General features: G+C 38.0%; 1 protein-coding gene across 1 annotated transcript in view; it reads right to left on the bottom strand.

Annotated features, from left to right (window-relative positions):
• Positions 1-573: 573 nt before the first annotated feature.
• EFEMP1 (EGF containing fibulin extracellular matrix protein 1) overlaps positions 574-23515 on the bottom strand; it is a 68230-nt gene continuing 45288 nt past the window's right edge. Inside the window, exons 5-11 of the mRNA XM_065890891.1 lie at positions 17213-17335; positions 13184-13303; positions 12094-12213; positions 10951-11070; positions 7131-7254; positions 6851-7046; positions 574-1202 (exon numbers count right to left, since the gene is read on the bottom strand). Of these exons, the coding sequence (XP_065746963.1) occupies positions 1041-1202; positions 6851-7046; positions 7131-7254; positions 10951-11070; positions 12094-12213; positions 13184-13303; positions 17213-17335 (965 nt within the window). The 3' untranslated portion in view covers positions 574-1040. The remainder of the gene's footprint in view (positions 1203-6850; positions 7047-7130; positions 7255-10950; positions 11071-12093; positions 12214-13183; positions 13304-17212; positions 17336-23515) is intronic.

Below are 23515 nucleotides of genomic sequence, written 5' to 3'. Positions count from 1 at the left end.
TATGTTGAAGTCCTAACTCCCAATGTGATAGTATTAGAACCTGAGGCCTTGGGGAAGTACTTAGGTCATGAGGGTGGAGCCCTCATGAATGGGATTAGTTCTCTTGCTCTCTTTCTGCCATGTGAGGATATGAGTCTGCAACCTAGAAGAGAGTTCTCACCAGAACCTGACCATGCTGGCAACCTGATCTTGGATTTTCACCCTCCAGACTGTGAGAAATAAATTTCTGTTGTTTATAAGCCACCCAGTCTATAATATTTTGTTATAGCAACTCAAACTGACTAGTACACCGAGTTTGCTTCTTCAGATTAACTCCAAAGTGGTTTAGAAAGAATTTGTTTCTCATCTCCTCCCCATAGATTTCTCAATATAATGATTTTCTAGGGGATATCTTATTTATTTGGGGAATTTTGATTACTGTGCTTTTTTACATTCATAACAAAAATTTCTGACAAAATTTAAAATATCTTATAGAAACCACTATACTATGTGATAATGATTTACTACTATGTAATAAACAACTACATTTAGACTGATCATGAAAATAAAAACCAACACAAGTGTGATAGATCCTCATTTTCTAAAGAAATATATCTTTATTGACTTTTTCCATTTTCTTACAAGCAGTTAAAAAACTCATTCTTGAACTTGCATGCTGTTCAATGTTATGATGGCTGCCTCCTTATGAGACTATCAGTGGAGCTATAGTAAGTTTCCTTAAGCACCACAGAAGACAATCATTGCTTGGTCCCACTTTTACAGAAAAGAATCCAAGTTTCACTGGAAAGAGTATGCTTAGCTCTCTTGAAGAAGACCAGTTTAGTGGATTAATGTCTAATTTACATACAGTAATAAAGACAAACTTTGAATCTTTACAGATTAAATGCCCACTTTATACCATGGTGTAATTGTTTGAATTATTGGTGAGTGTACAGTATATAGATGTAGATGTACTAGATATGTCTATAAATAAAATAGTGCTTTAAGATAACAATATTCTTTGGCTGATTTAAATGCCTATAGTGGACTCTTTTAAAAGACTAAAATGAAAATGGTCCCACTATTATTGTCAATCTTAACACTGAGCTGGTGCGGAAGGTTCCCATACTGTTGACTGTCAGCATCTCCAGGTCCACTATATATTCTCTTGGTCCTGATAGCGACTTCACCAGCACAAGCATTGCACTTACAGGACTTGTTTGCTAAAATAAAAGAAAAAAGAGGGAGTGAGAGAATAATTTTTCTTGTATTGCAGTTTCTATTATTTGTGAATACACTTCCTATAAGAATTAGGGGAAGAACTTTTTAAATTTTATTTATTTATTTGTTTATTTTTGGCTGTGTTGGGTCTTCATTGCTGCGTGTGGGCTTTCTCTAGTTGTGGCAAGTGGGGGCTACTCTTTCGTTGCCGTGCGCAGGCTTCTCATTGCAGTGGCTTGTTGTGGAGCATGGGCTCTAGGTGCGTGGGCTTCAGTAGTTGTGGCACGCAGGCTCAGTAGTTGTGGCTCATGGCCTCTAGAGTGCAGACTCAGTAGTTGTGGTGCACAGGCTTAGTTGCTCCACAGCATGTGGGATCTTCCGGGACCGGGGCTCCAACCCATGTCCCCTGCATTGGCAGGTGGATTCTTAACCACTGTGCCACCAGGGAAGCCCAAGTGAAGAATTTTGAGGTAGGATTAAAGTCATTACTTAGTCCCTTCTTGGTTCTAATCCTTCTGGATCTTATCCCTTATCCACACACATAGTCATTAGTTCCAGATACAGGGACCTGCTTTCTTTTGATAGTTCTTTGTTTTCTACTCATCCCTCTCTGTTAATGGTTCTCTTCACTTTTATTGAGTAGTTCTAGCCTTTATAGAGACTGCAGTTCATGTGAGAATCTGATAATTTTTTGAACTGATAAACAAAGTTGTCATCTTTCACTTCTCAACATTGTGGATATGTCTACATTCTAGAAAGTGAAGAGGCATGTAAGTAGTTAATTTCAATAGAATATGGCAAATGCTAAGATATACAGGGATATGCAGGGTATATATGAAGATACACAGAGGTGTGCATTCACAGAGAAAAACAGAGGGACCCTGAAGCATTGAGGGAAGGCCTTTGAATGCCTGAGGACAGTCACCCAGAATAAGTGGGAGTTTTGTAAAGAAGGATGTTCTGGAGAACTGGATGCAGTTTCACTTTGATGAACAATGTGATGGGTGCTGGAGAGTGCAGGGAGATGAGTTTGGACAGGCAGGCAGGTAGATGTGTGAATCTGAACGCCAAGAGGAGAGCAGGGATAGAAACAGTGGATTAGGATTTAGCAGTCACGTCAATAGGTGAACATTAAACCAAGGAAGAGAACGTATATGTGATAAGACTGGGTCTGTGAGAGGCCAACATTTAAGGAATGGGCAGAAGAGAAGCCATTGAAGGAAGCTGAGAAGAAATAGATAATTAAGTGGCAAACAGATGAATGGCAAGCAGTGCTCAATACAGCAGGGGAGGATGAGGGTGACTGGAACTGAAAAATGCCTCTGAATATAGCAGTACGGATGCTGTTGGTGGCTTTTTTCCAGAGCAATTTCAGTAGGGTAGTGAGAATAGAAGACAGAAGTATAACTAGGAAATAAGAAAATAGAGACTGTGATTACAGACTGTGCTTTAAGAACCTTGGCTAGGAAGGGAGAAGAGAGAGAGGAGGCAACACTTAGAGGGAAAACAAGTTAAATATGGAGGAGGTATATTAGAGTTTGATAGAACAAGGTTCCAGAGGAAATGGAGTGAAGAATACAGGTGGTGGGTTGGCCTTGATTGATAGAAGTGAAACACTCTTTGGAAAATTTAAAGGAGAAGGTTAGAAGGGGAACACATGGACTTAAGTTTGCAAGGGATGGGATGGGAAGTTCAAGTAATTTATGCCTGTTGGTTTCAGTGGTTTCAGAAGAGTAGGAGATGAGGTTACCTACTGAAAATGAAGGGTATAAGAACTTAAAGAATATGGGGACATTTGCGATCAGTGGCTGAAGAGAAGAAATAAAAGAAAGTAATAGGATTGTTGAGGACACATCTGAAGTTGGAGATTTATAGTATTACCAATCTGTGCTGACAAGCTGGGTGTGAAAATAGATTTGGATTATGTAATTGATCTAGAGTTGTTGGACAGGGAATTGAGGTGTTGGTGACAGAGTAGTTCAAGGGTCCACCAAGAAGTTGATGGAGTGGAAGAAAATGGTGGGTGAGGGGTCAGAGGATTAGCATCACTGTGAGGGTGAAGAGCAGATAGAGTGGGAGTGAGGACATGAAAAAGAGGAAAGAGAATCAGTCACTGAGGGGGTCACCTGAGACTAAGATGATGATGTGGAACTGTTCTGCATGATAACAAAGTCCAGCATGTGGCCATGGGGTGGTGGCAGAGCGACATGAAGCTGAAGGTCATGGGGGATGAGACGGCCAGAGAACTGTAGGCTGAGGTAATGGATGACTATAATAGTGCCCAGATCTGAGTGATCTCACCTACTTCCTACATACTTTGCCTGAGTGATCTCATCCATAGCCATGGCTTCAATTATCACATATCTGCCAGTGACTTAAAAGTCTATATTATGAATTCCAAGCCCACGTATCCAATTCTCTACTCATCTTTACTTGGATGTCTCATGGTGACCAGGACTCAGTATGTCCAAACTGAACTCCTCACCTTCCTCTCTCCACTGGCTCCTTCTTCCTTATCTCAGTAAATGGTACCACCATTTACTGTTGCTCAAGACAGAAACTTGGAGGTTATCCTTGACGCTTCCTTCTCCTCCACCTCCCCATAGCAAATGGGTTACCAAGCCATGTCCTTCTTCCTATATCTTCATAAATCTGTCCACTTCTTTTGGACTCACTGGCTACCACACTAGTCCCCCATCTTTTGAGCTACTGACTGGTCTCTCCATTTCCATTCTTGCTCCACTCCAATCCGGGCTCTACAGTGCAGCCAGGTATCTTTTTTAACATGAGACTCTGATAGCAACTCCTCTACTTGAAACCCTTAGTATGGTCTGTCAGGCATTGTGTGATCTAGGCCCTGCTCATCTCTCCAGGTCCCTCTCAAGTCACTCTGCCTGTAGCACCTGGAGTTCCAGATCAACTTGTCTGCTTTTTATTCCTTCCATTTGCTAGTCTTTTGTTGCTAGTCTTCAGCTTAAATCTACTTCTTCCAGGAATCTCCCAGACCACTGCTGCCTTGGTTAGGGGTTAACTTGTGGTGTACTCATGAACAATCTGCAGTGCTCAGTTGTAACGCTCAGCATACTTGTGAACACTTGTTCGATGTCTCAACTATAAGCCCCACTGTGGCAGGAATTGGCTTGGTTTTATTCACTGCTATGTCTCTAGAACCTAGCATGGTGCTTGCCTCTTATAGGTAACAGTGATACCTTGAAGATGTTGATTGAATTAATGTATTCATTTTAAAATATTTTTTGAGCACCTGCAATGTGCCAGGTACCATTCATTCTATGTGCTGTGCATACAAGAGTGAACAGACAGGTAATGTCTCTGTTTATTACACTCACACTCTAGTAGGTAGTAGGTGACACAAACAAATAAATACTATGCAAGGTGGTGATAAGGGCTGTGAAGAAAAATAAGTCTCAGTAAGGAAGGATAGATATTGGTCGGTGTGGGTGGAGGATGGTATTCTACCTTTAATTTCATGTATTACTTCTTTCTAATATGTTCCCTTTTCTAGGGAAGATGATTTTCTCAGTATTGTCCCAAAAGGAATATAAATAAAATCCTATATCCCACAGATCCTTTCAAGGATAAGGTCCAGCCTCATGTTTCTCAAGAAACATTCTTTGACTATTGCAGCCCACATTAATTCTTTGATGTCTTGGAGCATGGAGTTAAACACAAATTTGTCCTCTGCTTTTTTCATAGATGTTAACTATGCCGCAAAGTAATATTTAAAGCTCTTTGAAGTAAGGAACTGTGTATTACATGCACCTAGCATGAAGCTGAGTATATAATAGGTGCTTAATTAAGGCCTGCTGATGGAGTCTTATGATTAAATGCCCTCTGCGCAAGTGGAATTTCAGTGGAAAAATTTTGTAGGATTTGATACAACTAGTTTTTGAATTATGTGATAATAAATAGTCTTGAAATATCTTCCTATTTTAAATGCTTTTTTGGTTTCAAATAGTAGTATTTAATTCTGGGATTATCAAAATTGGCAATGTTTTATATCATTCATAAAAAAGGATTTTACTTGAGAAAAACACTGTATTTATATCTGAAAATATCAAGTCAGTAAGTTCACTGATATGAATCATAAAACTTTAAAAGTGCCATGTTTATTGCAAAAAAAAAAACAACATGCAGGTACTTTGCTTAACTCTTTGTTGACTCTGCTAAGAAATTTTATTTTCTTAATTTACGGCTAAGAGTTCAAAATGGAAAATTATTTTTAAAAATGATTTTGAGATGAACCTATTTTACTGCCACGGGTTACAAATAATGTTATTTCTTTGGGTTAAAATTATTAAATTGTTATTATCTGAACTGTGTGAAATTCATTTAGAGTAAACTTCTTACATATATCTAGTATATCTCAAATTTAAACATCAAATGTTAAAGAAGTTTATTTTTAGTTATTAGAAAAAAGAATAGTAATAGATTGTATTTTGGGTTGGGTTTTTCTCTTCAGGAGTTGGTCATGAGAGATTAATCATTTCTAATTTACTGGCAAAGAAACAGAGTCACATAATTCTGGAGCTGGAAAGGAACTTAATATATCAAAGAACAGGATAAACGAGTAAACATTAAAAATCTGTAAACTTTACCACGAGGATGAATTTCCCAATTTACTTTTCATATTCTCAAAATGAAATATTGACCTTAAAATCTGATTAAAAATGAAGAGTGCCCAAAGGAGTTTTGAGAAAATTGGAACTGGATGAATAACATCCTTAGCGTGAAAGACTTACCGTAACCCTGCAAACTGCTTGGTGGGGTGCCATCATTTTCACATGAAGTGGTGAGCCGTATTTGAAATATGTCGGAATTTTAACCTAAAATGAACTTGCTAAGATTTTGCAGGGGGGACTGGAAGGCTGAGGCACTGGAGTCAGGGAGATTTGCTGGGAAGCCCTTGGAGGGTTTAGAGAGGTGCTAAGAGCCAGTTTAAAGGAAGAGAAGCAGAGACACAAGGAAACAAAGATAGCCCAGGGGACACTGTGGAGAGAGAAATGGCAGAATTCAGAGAAAGATTTCATATAGGCAATGAAAGAAAGGGAAAACATAAACGTGACCTCACCTCACATTGCCTGCCTGGAAATTTGCAAGAATGGTACAACTATCTGTTGTACACATGGTGCGGGGGGTGGGGAGTTGGGGTCACTTCTCAGATACTTCTGGGTGTTAGTTTTGGTGCAGATGTAAATAATCTTGCGAATGTAACAATAAGGAATTCAGCGTTTTTGAAAAGCTCTCCAGGAATTATTTTTTCTATGTACAATTAAATAGCTATCACTGATTTGTGGTATCTATTTGAGGTGTGTGTGTGTGTAGGCTTGTGTTTTGGTGGTCACACACAACTCTGTTAGAGTGTGCAACTTTTATCTGAGTGACTTTAGAGAAGCTACTTCATCTCCCTGAGTCTTACTTTTCTTTTCTGTAAAATATGGAGATAAATATTAATCTGACCAAGCATTACCAAGAGGATTAAATGAGATAATGCACACTGGAAGGGCTTACACAATGCCTGCACATAAAAAACGCTTTAAATGTTAGCTTTCTTTCTATGTGAATTACTACTAAACAACAACAACAAACTTGGAACTTTCTCAACAGCTAAGGCTGCCCTCAGGATACTTACTCTTAGGTAGAACTCTCTATTTTCATTTCCAGATTTAATCCGAAAAGTATTGATAGTGTTGGGATAAATGGTTGTGGCCTGTATCTGGAAGATGTCAGATGGCACAGACCTATCAGATCGGATGCTCATGTATTTGTGGACTATGGATTGGGGAAGTTCTCGGCACAGCGCATTTGAGACTGGGCAAACACATCGGCTGCAGAGACAAACAAAAGTATTCACCAGTTAGGCTTGGTAAAACCAAAAGATTCTCAGTTTCAAAAGTTCTGATTTTTCTTACTTCTCTGATGTTAGAACGTAAGGATCTTGACAAGGATTTCGTGGGTAACAACGGAAGCCGCCATGATAATTCCAACACATTTCATCTTCCCGACATTCATTTGTGGTCTCACACTCATTTATATCTGTAGAGATGTAGAGTCAAAGAGTTTACTGATATAAGTAAATTGCGTAAGTGGCAGATTCCAGTTTGCCACTGGAAGGAGGTGTATAAGAATCTGGACTGTGTTTAATTTGCTTTTAGACACAAGACTTGGTGGGACCTGGGTTCATTGCATTAATTCATGACAGATGTAGTGGAGCCATTCTCTACAGATTAATATGTGTCATTTCATGGTATTTTATCAAGCACCTATTGTTCATCTGTTGAATTCAAAGCCAAATGCTTTCCATTGACTTTGCTTAAATAAAAATGAAAGACACTATTTCTTGCCCTCTGGGGAATTAAGGAAAGCTGAAAGAAGGAGGAGGCCTCTCACTTTGGCCTTGAAAAGGGTGGTGGTTAGATGGAATTTTCAGATTGCGGTGGGGAGGGCCTTTCAGGCTGAGAAAGCAGCAAACAAAAACTATGGAGATGGAAGTTTATTGTCAGGCTCAGAAGCTTGGGAGAGAGGGAAAGGCTGCTATGTGGTTGCAGTAAGCTGTAGCATGCTGCTGGATAGTTAATGTTCTGGGAGTGGATTACACTGTCCATAGGAATCTGTTCACAGCAAAAGAAGGGAAGCTATGAAGTATCCTACCATGTAGAGCATGGCTATTTAAAGACCATGGGGAAGAAGGGGAATTAAGGAAGGGACTGTCAGTGTCAGCGGTGAGAGGCAACCCAGGAAAAGGCAGTGCAAGGTCAGAGCTAGAGAGGGTCCCTGGAAGGAGGGTTGTGGGAAGGCCAGGATGGACAAAGACTGAATTTAGATTTGGGAATTAGGAGTTCCCAGATGACATCTGAGAGAAGAGTTTACAATGCTAGAGAACCATTACATTTACGACAATGAAAATTATATTAATATCCACATCGCTATGTATGTTTGTCTCCCTTTACATTGGAATAGTGATTAGATTTTATCCAATATAAGCCTTTTTCTGAGTCATTCCTTCCCCACAATCAGATATTTTCATTCATTAATTTACAGGTAGTCATGGCCTAGTTGCTGGGATAGGATCTCTTTCTTCTCTCTGAATTCTTATATCTCATGTTCCTCTTTTGGTTCCTCTTCATTGCTTTTTGCGTTGCATTATTGAAATCTGCATGTTTGTCTTAATCCTTCTATTAGCTTGTAAGCTCCTGGAGGACAAAGGCTATTGTGCACATCTTTCTATCCCTTTATCACCTAGCATGAGTGCACTGGGGGCAACTGGATTTTAAGAAATATTAAATTGAACCAAGTTACTCTTCACACAAACCATATAGAGATTGTGAGAAATATATTATCTCTATTTGGCATGAAGGGAAAACAAATAAGGGTTAAGTGGCTGACCCAAGTTCATATAGTTAGTGACAGGCATCTCTCCACTGCAAGGTATTGCATCCTCTAAATGAGAATAATTCCATTCCTTGTCTTTGGAGAAAAAATTTTCTTTTAGCTTCCAAACTGGCAAAAGCTATCTGGAACCCAAGAGGAGACTGGAAAAGCTATGCAGTTTCCAAGAGTCAGTTACAAAAAGTATCTTCTTTTGGACTGGCTATGGCCAAAGAAAGAACTTAGATTCCTCAGAAGAAATCACAACTGACTTGTCCTTTCAATATTTTTCACTTTTTTGAAAAATAAAGATGCTGTTTAGCTACAGGGAAAGTGAAGACTGGTTTGTTATATGGAGTTCAACAGCAGCAAAAGGAAACTTTATGTGATAATTTTATTACTTCCAGTAATTTAGAGCCTAGCTTAATCAACTCCTTAATCATTTTGGAAGGTTTTTCAGAAATGATTAATAGTATTAAAATATTTGATGAATGTGTGTCTGTGTATCTGTGTATTCTCTCTCTGTTTCTCTCCTTCCCCACTGTCCCTCTCCCCTCCCCACAACCTGCCACCACACACACACAGAGTTTTAATTTTTCCAAGACTGTGAAATGAGAACAGTTATTTCATCCCCAAAATAAACCTTTTTGGGGAAGGTAAGAATCCAGACTCTTTTGGTTTTACTTTAATCTGTGGACAGAGTTGGGAAGGAATGGTTTCAGTGGGGGAAACCAATTGTTTTGCACCCTAAAAGAATGGTAAGTCTCTTTCACAAAAACTGTTTTGGTTTAACCAAACATTCTTCAAGATATAACACTAATGAATCTCCTATTTGCAATTCCATTGCATTTTCACCTTTCGTTATAACAGATATAAATAGAGTAGGCTGGTAAGATTCCACTGAATGTTAACTTGTTTCTGTCTTTTGCTGGGTGTCAAATCCATTTATGATCAGAAACACATAGACATTTGTTTCAGGACTCCAGGGAAATTGGTTAAGGAATCCCACTGGCTAACATTTTCCTGCATGTAATATTCATGTTAAAAGTCTCAATTAGGGTTCAGAAAGTAAAACCATTAGAATGCAATGTTTCTCCACAATTAACATTACAGAGTCTCTAGTAACGTGGAAAGGGGTAGAAAGATGTTTATTGTGCAATGAACTACATTCTGATTATGCTCATATTTAGTGGTTGGATTCTAGTTGAATTATCACATGCACACTATAAAATCTCAGGTCATAGATGTTCCTGTGAATTAATATTTCCCTGTAAAATCATGATATAGACTGAGAATCCTGAGTCTCTCCTTTCCTTGATCTTTTCCTTTCTTAATATTTTACTGCTCTTCTTCTAGAGAAGATTTGCTACTAGTCATTTATATTGCTGGGTAAATTTCATAAAAACATCTTGAACTTTATAGTCTTTATAGTTTGTAAATAATTTTTATGTATGTTATTCCATTTCATTCCCTCAACTCCCTTTTCCAAATGAGAAAGTTGAGGCTCAGAGAAGTTTGATAATTTGTTCAAATTGTATAGATAGAATGCCTTACAGCTAGGTCTCAAACAGATTTTGTGTCTTCAAGTTCAGTCATTTTTTTTTCTCACTCTCTCACTGCTTTATGTAAACCTCTGTTTGTACCAATTTTTCCTGGATTATCTAGTTTTAGTTTTACCTGAATAGTCTTTTGCCTGTTAAAGAAATTTTAAGCTACATGCAGGAGGTAGGGAGGAGAGGGTGCACATTTTCAAATCTTTCAAAGAGACTCTGAAATCATACCATGTAGAGAGCCACTTCTTCCACCTACATGTAGCTGTGAAAATCACCTGAACATTTATTTTAAACCTGGACCCAAAGACATTAGCTATTTTTGGATTAATAGGTTTTTTTACTGAAGTATTCAAGTACTTTTTAATACACATGAAGCTGATATTCTCAACACTTAAATTACTATCCAATTTATAATCCTGGTGTTTTAGAGAATTCAGATCAGTTTGAGGTGCACCTAACCACACATTAAGCTTATGCTCTACACTGAAATTCATGGTGAAATATTTTAATAATTGAATCTTTTCTGGTGGATGATTAGAGGATATATATCATAGGGATTATGTAGGCTATATAGAAGGCATACCAATATTTTATCAAAATTATTTATTTTAAGAAAGAAAAATGATTGCTTTAAATTTCAAAGAGAGTTAACACTGAATATCCTCTTTATGAGATGTGCATGTCTCATGATCAACAGGGGAAAAAAAAGAGCTCAAATTGTAAAAAATGAAAGTCTGTGATAGAGAATCCTACAACTTCCTCCCTGCTTTTCCTGGTTAAAACTTAACAGATATGAAAACAATAAACTTACCCTGACATGTTCTACTTCTCACCACTTGGTATCCCTGGGGGCACATACAAGAGAATTTCCCAGGCTCATTGACACATTGATATTGACACAGGTAGCTCGAGGTTCTGCATTCATCAATGTCTGTTGAACCAGACAAGAGCAATAAGACAGAGTTGAAAACTTACATGTCACTATTTTGGTAATTTTTTTTTAACACTTCATACTCTGACACAGAAATACAATACTTTATAAGAAGCTCAAGTGCAAATTCTAACAATATCAGCTCATTTCCCATAGAGCTTCACAGCACAGAGAGTTTTTCTTACCATCAGTTTTGCTCACTTATTGCTGACAGTTTGGCGAATCCTGGAACTAACCATACTAGCTGAGCAGACTGAAAGAATTGGCTTGTGGTTGATGATCTTCATGTTGTGCTTGGCAGACCCACCTAGTGATGCAGATTCATATTTGCCTTCTCAGAAATTGGGTGGCTCTGCTCCCAAGTTCATCTGAGTTTTGAACTCCAAGTTCCATCCCTGTGCTAGCTTCTAGAGGTGATGCCCTGGCAGAATGCTTTGCATTTCTCAATGGTGCTGTCCCAAGAAAAGGTGGGAGCGTTTGTGAGGAAGTCGGGAGCATGAAGTGTCAATGGTATCCCCTTCAGGATGTCTTATGCCTTTTGAATTACACAGTGGCAGGCATGACTAGGGGCCAGGTCTCCTGGTTTCTCTTCTAATGTTCTTGACATGCAATCAGCCATTTTTGAACTTAAACATGCATGCCAGTCACCTGGAGTTCTCATTAGATGCAGAATCTGACTCAGTAGGTCTGGGCTGGGGCCTGAGATTCTACAATTCTCACAGGCTCCCAGGAGGTGCCACTGCTGCTAGCCGTTGCATCACATGTAAGAAACAAGACACTAGAGCACCCTTGCTAATTATCAGACCCAGCCTACATCTAATATTTCAATTATTTTGTTTCTTCTCCTTTCTTTTGAAAACATACTAAAAAGTCAGTGTTATAATTGAACTAAATTAACTGGATTTTAGAACAGAATTTCCATGGATAAAAATTTGCTTTCATAAACAGGTACACACTTGGATTAAAGCAACAGCAATCACAGGAAGTGGACCGTGATTACTAATTATTTGGACAATATTTTACCTTCACAATTGAGCCTGTCACTGCTTAGCTCATATCCTTGATTGCACTGACAGATGAATGAACCAAGAATGTTGTAGCATTGCTGAGCACATTGATTGCTGGCATCACATTCATTTATGTCTGAAAGGCAAGGTTATACACATTTAAATATCTATGTCTTTAAACATAGCCTTGCTCTTTTGTACCTATGTCATCCGATGATAAGTGAGTAATTCCCTAGCTGGATTCTTTGCTCTGCAGAAGCTCGCTGGAGAACATCCATTCAGGTTTCATATTTGTTGGAACAACTTCAAACATCTGTCATATACTTCTTTTAAAAATACCAGAATATTTTTTTTTCTGGGAATGACAGTTAGTTTGGTGTTTGATGAATCTTTCCAAAAGAATTTAATGATTCTAATAAATATACATTCCAGTATCTATTTTCTTGTATTGTTGTTCAGATGCAAAATGCCAAGTCTATAAATAATTGATATAAGACACATACTAATACGGTCTCTCAGCATGCTGTAGTGAAGATTTATCTGTGCTATTTAGTACTTTTTAAATGGGTCCTGTTAAATTCCATTACAATTATAACATAAGCCTTTGAGACCCATACAGAGTTTTGCAATGCTCTAAGGCACTGAAAATATTGTGAAAAGGCATTTTTCCTGCACTAGATTCTTTCCATGTCATGCCAGTCTTAAAATTGTGTGCCGTGACATTGCATTCTGAAAGGGCAGAAGAAGCATGTAAAAATCAGATGCACTTTCAGCGGAAAGTTTATGTATTTGAACTTGCAGTAACCCCTTTGGCACCTTCAGTGTTTATATCACACACTCTTGACTAATTGGTGTGTGTATATCAATTGATCTGTAGTTAAAAATTTTTTTTGATACACTCACAGAAGAGAACTAAAACCAAAGTTAAAATTTTTCCATTCACATCTTGATGTGTTTTAAAAAACCAGATTGGTTACTGTCTTTTCAGCTTTATGCAGGGAAGTTGATGGAAACCAGTTTACTCAAGAACATAGAAAACTGGAAATACTCCAGTGTGGCTTGGGAAGACAGAAATCAGTCAGGATGACTGTTTCCAGAAGTCTTACCTACGCAGGTATAGTTGTTTGCTGCCAATTGAAACCCAGGACTGCACTGGCAATAAAATGATCCTGGCGTGTTCACGCATCTTTGGTGGCAATATGGAGGGATGGTACATTCGTCTATATCTAGGTTATCAAGTATAACACAAAGAGAACCAAATTATTGACTATCCAAATTACTATTATTGAGCTGTTTAATCTCAAGTTCTCAGCAGAGCATTATCTGGAAAACCTATCTAGAGACATCCTTTTAAAAGTAATTATTTTTCTTTTAAAAAAATTAGAGTATCTGTGCTTTAAATACACTTTGGTCTGCCCTCTGCAGTTAAATGAGATGTTAAGAACAAAGACTTCATAAACCTGGTTGGGTTGGTTGAGACTTAGAGGGAAAAGTAATTAAAACTATTTCACATATAAGTGAGAATGTCAGGCTGGGAATCTAAAAGCTTATTTATAATGATAGAAGTAGAAAAGAACTATGGAAGAATTGAGTGATGTAGCGTAAAACTAATAAAAGGAGGTACGTGCTGTTGCTCAGCTGGTGACCTTGGCGAAGTCACTTAAATGTTCAGTATCTAGGTTTTTTCTTCTGTAAAATGTGGATAGTAATGCTGCGTGTGTATCTTATGAAGTTTCTGTGAGAATCACGTGAAAGAACGCTGTGGAAGGAATGGGACACTAAACAAGTTACTTCTTGAGAGTGCCCTTCTGACACATTGATGATGTGTTCCAGCCTGTGTCCTTCTCGTATAAATATTTCCAACTATAAAATGCTCAATTGAGAACTTGCAAAGTAGGATTAATATTTTAGAAGCATAATAGAATTCCATTAATTGATGATTCTACACTTTGTGACAACTCCAATATGGCATGTGTAATTAAAAATAACAATTATGCAAAATCACTGTAATACTATGGAGTGACTATCTCATGGAAAAAATGAAACAAAACAAAACTTTATGCTGAACCCTTCCAGTACTTTAATAACTAAAAGTGTGGAAGGCAGTGTGCTCAAGTGGCTGCAAGGTAATCTGAGTTTGAATTTTCATTCTGGCATTTACTAGCTTGGTCTTAACCTCTCACAGCTTCCATTTCCTCTTCTGTGAGTAATAATCAGCAATGTGGCAGGATTGTTGGGAGGCTTACATGAGATGGTTTAGGTGAACTTCCTTGCACAAAACAGGCAAAAAAAAAAAAAAGGGAGCTATTATGAATAAGCTACAAAATATATTTGATTTAACTTGAATATTGAAATAAACAGTAATGATGTTCACATGGCTTCCCTCCTAATTTATTTAGGTGTCTGATCAAATTGTCACCTCAGGGAGGCCATCTCTGTCCATCCATATAAAATAACTTCTTCCCCATCTACCCCCTTAACCTGCTTTATATTTCTTTGTAGCCAGTGACACTCCTTGACATTGTATTATGTGTTTATTTGCTTCTTGTCTGTGTCCCTCCCTATAATGCAAGGCAGATTTCCTCCTCTTGAGGTAGAGGTAAAGTATTTTTTGTCTGTTCACTGTTGTGTGCTTAATACCTGGAACAGGGTCTGGCATAGTAGGTGCTCAATAAACATTAGCTGAATGAATGGAAAGTTCATACTAATTAAAAGTAATTTTAGCACGGTTCTTCCTAGTACCTAGTGTTACAGCCAGGTGCCAATATCAACAGCTAAATTATGTAAGTGGTACTTTCTAATAGTTCCGTGGGCTACAATTCTGTAAAATCTGTTTGTTTACTATGATGGCCCAATACCTAGAACTTGGCACACAGTCAGCCCTCACTAAATGTTTGATGAATAAATAATGCATGTCTTCTCTGCCAGTAAACATTCATTGAACCATTGTTATTTGCTTTCATTGTGTTTTGTAATGTAGGTTTATAACGATGATAATCATATATATATATTCTACCCCTGTCTTGTATGGAAAACAGGCATGAAAACAGATTAATGCATGGAATTATAAGATCAAAATAGAAAAGTGTACAAGGGAGAGAGGGAGCACCATTCTACTCAAAGTGTGTCCTGCTGACCACTGCAAGTCCACGGACCATTTTGACCAGTCTGCAATGAATAAGTACAGAAATTGGGAGCAAGTGTTTAGGAATAACAATTTGGTGTTACTGCAACATTCTTACTGTACTCTACATAAGTATTGATCTATAACAGGTTGGAAATTTACAAAGGATACATCAGAGTTTGAGAATTACTGGCAGAGAGGGGGGAGTGACTAATTATATTTGGGTATATCATGGAAGACCTCCCAGAGGAAGTTACCTTGAGCTAGAATTTGAGAGTTGAACAGGAGTTTGTTAGGACTACATGTCTCTGGTAGAGGCACTGAAGTGTGACACTGTGTGATGTATTGGGGAACTGTAACTAGTGGGACAAAGCTGGAGTGTTGTAATTATTTTGGCAGGAGAGGAGTGTTGATACAATAGAGCTGGGCAAGGACTAGATAGAGGAAGACCTTATATGCTCGGTTGAGGAATGTAGTGTTGGTTCTATGGGTGAGGGGAACAGTGAGGAAGCCACATGATTAGATCTGAATTTTTTTATTTTTTAATTCTTGGCGGCACCACGTGGCGTGTGGGATCTTATTTCCCCTACCAGGGATGACCAGGGATCGAACCTGCACCCCCTGCAGTGGAAGCATGGAGTCTTAACCACTGGACCACCAGGAAAGTCCTAGATCTGAATTTAAGGACATCTCCTGCCATACCATAAAGGGCTCTAACCATAAGTTCCATTCACTTTGATTCTTCCCATAGTAGGCTGGATTTTTTCTTTTTCTATACTTTTTATACCCTCAATTGTTTATTTTCCTGACAAATACAGTGGGCAAAATTTTGGTGCCTGTGGAGTTTTCCACACAATTTTCTCTTAAGTCACAGCTTCAGTCAGTGCAAGCCCTGGTCCTTCCTCAGAGGCTGTGCGCTGGCCCCAGCACCTATGCACAACCCCATGGCAGGAGAACAGGGCCAGGGCCCATGAGGAGCTCAGTGTTGACATCCTGACACCAAGAGCTCACATTCTCAGGTGAATACTGGTGCTGGGTTGCCTGTCCCCACATCATTATCCTCTGTTCCTAAGAGAAGATAAGGACCCTTCACTGATCTTCTGGTAAGAGGTGGTATGTAAATCAGTGGACAGAGGGAGTCAATTACAGAGTTTCATCCTAGTGCTGGGCCTCAAGATTGAGCCCTTTAGTTTACTTGAACACTTTAGTTTACTTCTCATTTGCCAGTTGGCCTCCCCATGTCGTGTTCTTCCTGTCATTCAGAAAGCATGCATTGAGCACCTACTTGGTGGGCACTCTTCAGGGACTGGGGAGAAAACAATGACACAAACCAGGCCTGGCCCCTGTCCTCAGAGAGCTCAAGTAGAGGTCTCAAGGAGGGCACATGTGTTGCATCCCTAGCACTGCACTCACTTGCCACGTAAAGAATGTTTAGTACAAGTCTGTTAACTCATTACATAATGATGGCACACAGCTATTCAACCCAGAACCAGGAGCCATTCTAAGCACTCCTGCACATGAGCTCCTAAGATAGGGACTGGTATTATCTCCATAGCACAAAGGAAAAGAGTGAGGCACAGAGTATTTAAGTAACTTGCCCAAGGTCTCAAAGTGAGTTAGGGGTAGAGCTGGGATTTGAACCTCACCATTTGCCCTATAAGCTATGCTATGCTACAACCGGTGAATGAAGCCCATAGCACCAGTGTTTTAGTGCTAGGGTACCAAATAACTAATTTAAAATGATATTCCCGGTTGCTTTTGTGGTCTCATTCACACCCCAAATTTCTGCTTTTGCTTAGTCTAACATGTAACCAAAACTTTGATACCCAGAATATGCTCGACCTTTAAGGCTAGTTTTTTTCTTGTTAACATGGAAAATGGACTGGTAGTCAATGAAAAAATAAGCACTATCATTCTCCAAATAAAGATGAGTGCTTTGTTTTAAAGGACTGAGGTTTAAACAGTTAAGATGCTCCAAACAGGACTTGGCTTAGTGCACTGTTGTACTTACCTACACACTGCTCTCCTCGCTTCTGATACCCAGGAGGGCACTGACAGGTGAAGGAACCTCGTAAATTGATGCACACTTGGTCGGCTCTACAGTTGTGCGTCCCTGCAGTGCACTCATCTATGTCTGTTAAAGACACACAGCACAAAAATAGTTTGAGTCGGTTGTGAAGATGTTGATAGTTCCTCCATTTTGCCATCATACTTTTCTTAAAGAAACCAGGTTTTTACTCTGTAATACTGTTATATTGGAAATGCTTAAAATGATACATTATTTCAACTGTTCAAAAAGTAATTTCATAGATGTCAGTGTGTACCACTTAGATTTAACAAATGCTAACATTCTGCCATGCATGCCTCAGCTCACTTTGTTTTGTTAAGAAATGAAACACTGGAGATGTACCTAAAGCCTTACTCCATCCTCATCCCTTTACCCACCCACCTACTACCATCCTGGTAGGTGTGAATCCTTCCCTGAGATTTTTGTATACTTTTATTATACAGTTATGCACCCATTAGAGCGTACAGTATTGTTTTAAAATGTAAATAAATTGTATGATACTTGCTTTTCCACCCAATATATGACATTTGAAATAATCTCTAGTAACTAATCCCTAAAAATCTGCCCAATAACTAGGTAAAAATCAAACTTTAATATTATGCATTCCCTGTTGCTGTTGTTGTTATTGTTGTTTTTGGTAAACTTTAGCACAACATAAATGTATAAACTTTTCATTGCAAATTTCAAAATAGAAAGGATTCAATTTAATCACATTCCTCTAGGAGAGATAGGCTGGTGTAGTTTAAAATACATATTTTCCCAAAGCATTTCACTTCTTGGAATAATTTACTAAATGTACCTTAAGGAGTAGGTAGATTATAGTTCCAGAAAAGTAAAAAATATTCAGTCATAATATGAACTTGTCATAACAAATTTCTTGGCAATCAAAATATGATGGGCACTTGTGTGTGTCTCTCATATTACAGTAATTTATAAGTGAAATATAATTTTGCCTTATCCATATCACCTTTTCATTCATTCAACTCTCTCATATTATGAGTTTAAATAGCACAGATGAAAGGATTATAAAATTTTGGCATTCTTCAACAACTGAAGACTCTAAGCTTCATTAAAAAATATCTAAAATTTGTAATTCCTAGATGACAAATTTTGCATAAAAACTGAGAAAGGTTTAGGGGTGTTTAGATCATCACTGTGGCAGACCCATGGTGGTGCTTTGGAAGAAATAGTGGGGCAAAAATCAGTACCAAAAATGAATCATCAGTAATTAGAATTTATTCCTTAAATCCTGCCTTCCCTTTAAGAAGCTCAGAGAGTAGCCCCTGGTGTGTTGCCTTTCATCTTCCTTTATTTTCAAACATAACTGCTGCACTGTGCACATAAATGCACATTATTACACCCAGTAATATTACACCCAGTGTAATAATGTAGGAAGCTCAGGTTATAAGAGAGTTGTCCTCAGATATTGGCTTTAGTTAGCTGGGTGTGGAAATGATAAGAGAGATTCTCTCCAAAAGAAGGAGGGAGGGGAGATAAAGAATACTCGAGGGATGTATGGCTGTTTATTGGATAATAACCTATAAAAGCATCTACTTACATAATTCTTATTATCTGGTTTTAAAGTTTTGGTGAATTTTTTCTTATTGTTTTTTATTTTTGTTTTGAAATTTTTTATTATTATTACTATTATTTTCAAAGCGGTGATTACAACTCTGTCCTTTTCAGGTACTATGCAGAGGTACAGCAATCTTGCTTTGAAATTATCTGCCCTTTTTGTGTCTTTTATTATTTTCTCGTATGCACTTGATGAAAACATGTCTACTGGGGTTTCTTCAGAGCTTTATGACCCGCTAATGCAGAAGTGACAGCAGAGTTCATATTGTTTTATGTCAAGAACATCTGCCAGCATTTGCAGTGATAATAGCACTGAGAGATACGGCAATGTGAGATTCAGATGTAGCAAGTTTCCTCGGTACATGCTGGCAGAAAATCAAGGGCTCAGGCTGGCTGCTACATTTTCTAAAGGAGGCTTCACCAGTGACTGTGGCTTTTCTTCCTGAGACATCCCTCTGCAAACTGCCTCCACCCCATCGCATTCCTGATGTGATTTCCTTCCTATTATTTTTTGTCATTTAGTTCTCTCTTTGATTAATAGTCTAACATTTCCAGTGGAATTAATATATCATTAAATAGATTTCAAACATAAAAGCCATGCTCCCTGGACCTATTCCTTTTTAAGAACCAGGTCTGTTTACCTTCTAAGGAGAATTATTTAATAAAACTATTAGGTGAGTTAAAGTAATTTAATAAAAAAAACAAAATAAAATACCACTGTCTCTACTGCCACTATATTCTTTTCCTTTCTCTATCAATAACAAACAAAACTGCAACAGGACTCACCTCACCTAGGATTGACTGGTGGTATTTTATTTTATTTATTTATTTTACAGAATAAGCTTTTTTTACAAAAAAATTATTTATTGTCTGCATTGGGTCTTAGTTGCGGCACACAGGATCTTTTGTTGTGGTGCTTGGACTTCTCTCTAGTTGCGGTTGTATGGGTTTTCTCTTCTCTAGCTGTGGCATGCAGGCTCCAGGGTGCATGGGCTCTGCAGTTTGCGGCACGTGGCCTCTCTAGTTGAGGTGCATGAGCTCAACAGTTGTGGCACACGGGCTTAGTTGCCCTGCGGCATGTGAGATCTTAGCTCCCTGACCAGGGATCGAACCCGTGTCCCCTGCATTGGAAGGTGGATTCTTTACCACTGGAACACCAGGGATGTCCCTGACTGGTAGTATTTTAAATACACTTTCTACTTACTTGGATTCACTTTTAGTTTTAATTCTTTCAGATGGGAAACCTCCCTGAAATTCAATAAAACACAGTTGCATGAAATCCCCTTAAAGAAATTATTCCAAAGGAGTTGAATGGATGCTTCATCTTATACCTTGAGTTGGATCTGCTAGTAAAGGAACAGACTGCATTTTCATTTATGGCTTTTCCAATTTGAGTTTAGAATATTTATCCTCTTTGCTCTTAGCAGGTTATCTAATGCTGAAGGTTGTGTAGATAGACTGGATTTCTTTGAACTGTCTTCAATTATACCATCAATTTATTGGTTTATTTAAATAACACGGTTTTATTAATTTGAAAGTTGTAATTTGAGATCCTGTTTATTCACACATCTATACAAAATCATGTAAGAACTGTTTTACATTGTTAAACTCTTTTATGCTTATCTTTTCTACTTGTATGCATTTCTATGTCTTAAATATCATGTGATAAGAAAATCACTAAAATATACTACTATGTTAGAAACTCAAAGCAGAATATCCATCTCTGTGCAGATGCACCAGAAGACCTGGCTCTCCCAGGTATGTTTATGAAAGTCCTCCGTGGTGGGAATACCTGTATTAGCAAAAGCAATTCTTTATTCATAATGGAAACTACTCACATCAGCTATGGTTTTCCTGATAATCTAGGAAACAGTACTTTGGGGAGAGGAGTTTTTGTTTTGTTTTTAAACTATCTGTAAGTTGTCCTTGACAGTTAAGCTTACTAGGTTCTTTAACACATTCTTTAACACGTTCAGTTCTTAACACGTTCAGTTAACACATTCCCTGGGCCCTGAACCCAAGCTCTTTGAGGACAGGGACTATGTATTACTTTTTTCTGTATTCCTAGCACCTTGCAGAGTACAAGAAACAGGGTGGGTTTTCAAAACATATTTGTTCAATAAATGGATGAATGAACCAAGATTGTTTGCTAAGAACTGATGGCTAGAGTTTAAAGAAAGTAGGATCAGTGTTTTATCTCATGGAACTAAACATTTACAAGGCTGAGTAACAGGCAAGACGTAAGAAACACAGCAAGATGTCAGTAAATGGAAATGGCTGTAAAGCAATGGAGTGGAGAAGTGCAAAGCTAGGAAAACAGCAGCATCAGAGGTGGAAGGCTGGCCTGAGGAGGTGAATTTTGAGCTGCATTTTGAAGAAGGTAAGGTACATGGATTGGCAGAAATAGGAGGCTATTTCTAGGCAGAAGGGAGATCACATTAGAAAATGCTGATAAGACAAAAGCAGTTTGCATGAGAAGAATGGCAGATAGCTGGAATCAGCACGGCTGGAGGTGCTGTGTATGAGGAGTCTGGTGCAGTGCCTGGTTGAAGGTGCTCATAAAATGGTAGCTCAAGTCACGAGCAAAATTCAAGGCCTTATAGGTGTGATTAGAGTTTGGATTGCACACCACAGGAAGCAGCTCTGAACTATGTAGACATAGCCTAATGGAAACATTACCAAAGTACAAAATAATAGAATGTGCTTCCTAAAATATCACAACACGTAAATCAACTCACATTTCATCATTCTAATGCATTAAGAATAGCTAATGGCAATATTTGGTGATTTCCTCATTTTTCAAAAATGTGCCCACACTCTCCCTTCTAGTGATTTATACTATTGTAGGTCCCTCTCTTGCTGACTTTGGCATCCTCATTGCGTTAAATAATCCAGCTGATCTTCGCTCAGCTCTCACTGCTAGCCCCTTTATCACAATGATCCCCAGTCTATGGAACTGCACGTTTGGTTTTCTCTCAAAGTTAATGGAGGCAACTGTGTCCACATCTCTGTCGTGTCCATTAAGTCCCTGCTTAGGCTCACATTCTCTATGTGTTTGGCTCCTGCCCTTCAGTCTGACTCATATTTCCCAAACCCCTGACTCATGCTGCTTTCTCTCTCTTATGCAACATTTTAATCTCTGCTATGTTCTTTCCATAATTTGATAACTTACCACGACATGGAGTCACTTCACTGTGTTTTCCTGGGCAAAGACTTTATGTACCTTAAATGCTTTAGATTACCACTTAAACTTTTCTAATTTGTGCTGCTTTACATTTAGGGAATAATTCAGAACTACTTTGGAATAAGCCACCATTGACCAGATGGTGTGTTTGATGATAATGCACTGAAATAGGAATATTATTCCTGAAATAGGAATAATAAAAATAATTATTTTTATTCTGTCACTGTCTCTGTGATCTAGGGCCATGGCATCAATTCTTTTTCTCTCTGTTTCTCCATCTGTAAAATAGACTGTCTTCCTTAATGATAATGCATAGATTTCAAAAAGTTCAGAATTTTCAAAATAAATCTTTTTGTTTCCAGACCGTAAAATCTTAGAGTAAAATAACCATATATTGACTAGTTCTGAGTTGGACACTGTGCATGCTTTGTAAATATTATTTAATGGTAAAGAAGAGGTAGTGGTTAAGTTCAAGTTGCTGCTATTTCTTGATCTGTGTGGGTCTAAAATGTTATTTTATCTCTTCTCCAACCATACTAATTTAATCTCATAAACGGAGTAAAATAGGAAAAAAAAGGTCAAGATTCATGTTTGCTATAAGGATGAGCTACTTTACTCCTGGCCGCTTTCTTTCTTTTTTTTTTTTCTTCCTCTCTCTCTTCCTTCCTTCCTTCCCTCCCTCCCTCCCTCCCCCTCCCTCCTTCCTTCCTTCCTGCCTGCCTGCCTTCCTTCTTTCCCTCTCTCTCTTCCTTTCTTCCTTTCTCTAGTGACAGGACAATAAATTAGTTCCCAGCAAAGTACTCTTTCTACTTCATCTATGAAGCTTTTTGAATAAAAGGGACTCATTGGGTGAAGATTTTACAGTTATTTTGGATATTAATCCTATTTTTCAGTATAATCCTGGAAGGTAGCAACTATTTCAACAAGTGCTGAGGCATTGCTATTTTATCGCTGCCTCATCCATTAATGGCTATTAATAATGATAACCTGAGTAGTCAAGACATTAAATTATGTTGACTGAAATTTGATTAAGGAGAAGGTGTGTAATATTTTATATAATTTCACATACAAATTTGTTAAAATTCTAAAATTAACTGGCATAAAAATAGGCAAATATTTAACAGTATTTAAACATCTATTATTTGATTAGGAAATTAGATCTACAGGCCTCTGATTTAATCCTAGTAACAGCCCTGTGGAATAATGGTTTCATTATCCACAATTTTTGGATGAGGCAGGAGTTGCCACTGAAATGTAGGTTGATGAGTGACCTGCCCAAGGTCACACAGAGCGGAGATTCAAACTTAAGATTTCTATTTTGCTTCTGCAATTTAGGTTTCCAGAAAGGCTTATTTCTTAAGAGTTTGGGATAGCAGAAGTTTTATTGTAGTCATATATGTTTATAAATTTCTTATATATATTATATAAATACATAATTTTTCTTAGATTTAAAGAGAAGGTTGTTAATCTTTAGGGCGTTGGTTCCT

Source organism: Phocoena phocoena, chromosome 14 (genome assembly GCF_963924675.1).
Source record: "Phocoena phocoena chromosome 14, mPhoPho1.1, whole genome shotgun sequence".
In the NCBI taxonomy this organism is placed as follows: domain Eukaryota; kingdom Metazoa; phylum Chordata; class Mammalia; order Artiodactyla; family Phocoenidae; genus Phocoena; species Phocoena phocoena.
The sequence above is the reverse complement of the archived record's forward strand: the minus strand, read 5'-3'. Positions and strand labels throughout refer to the sequence as shown.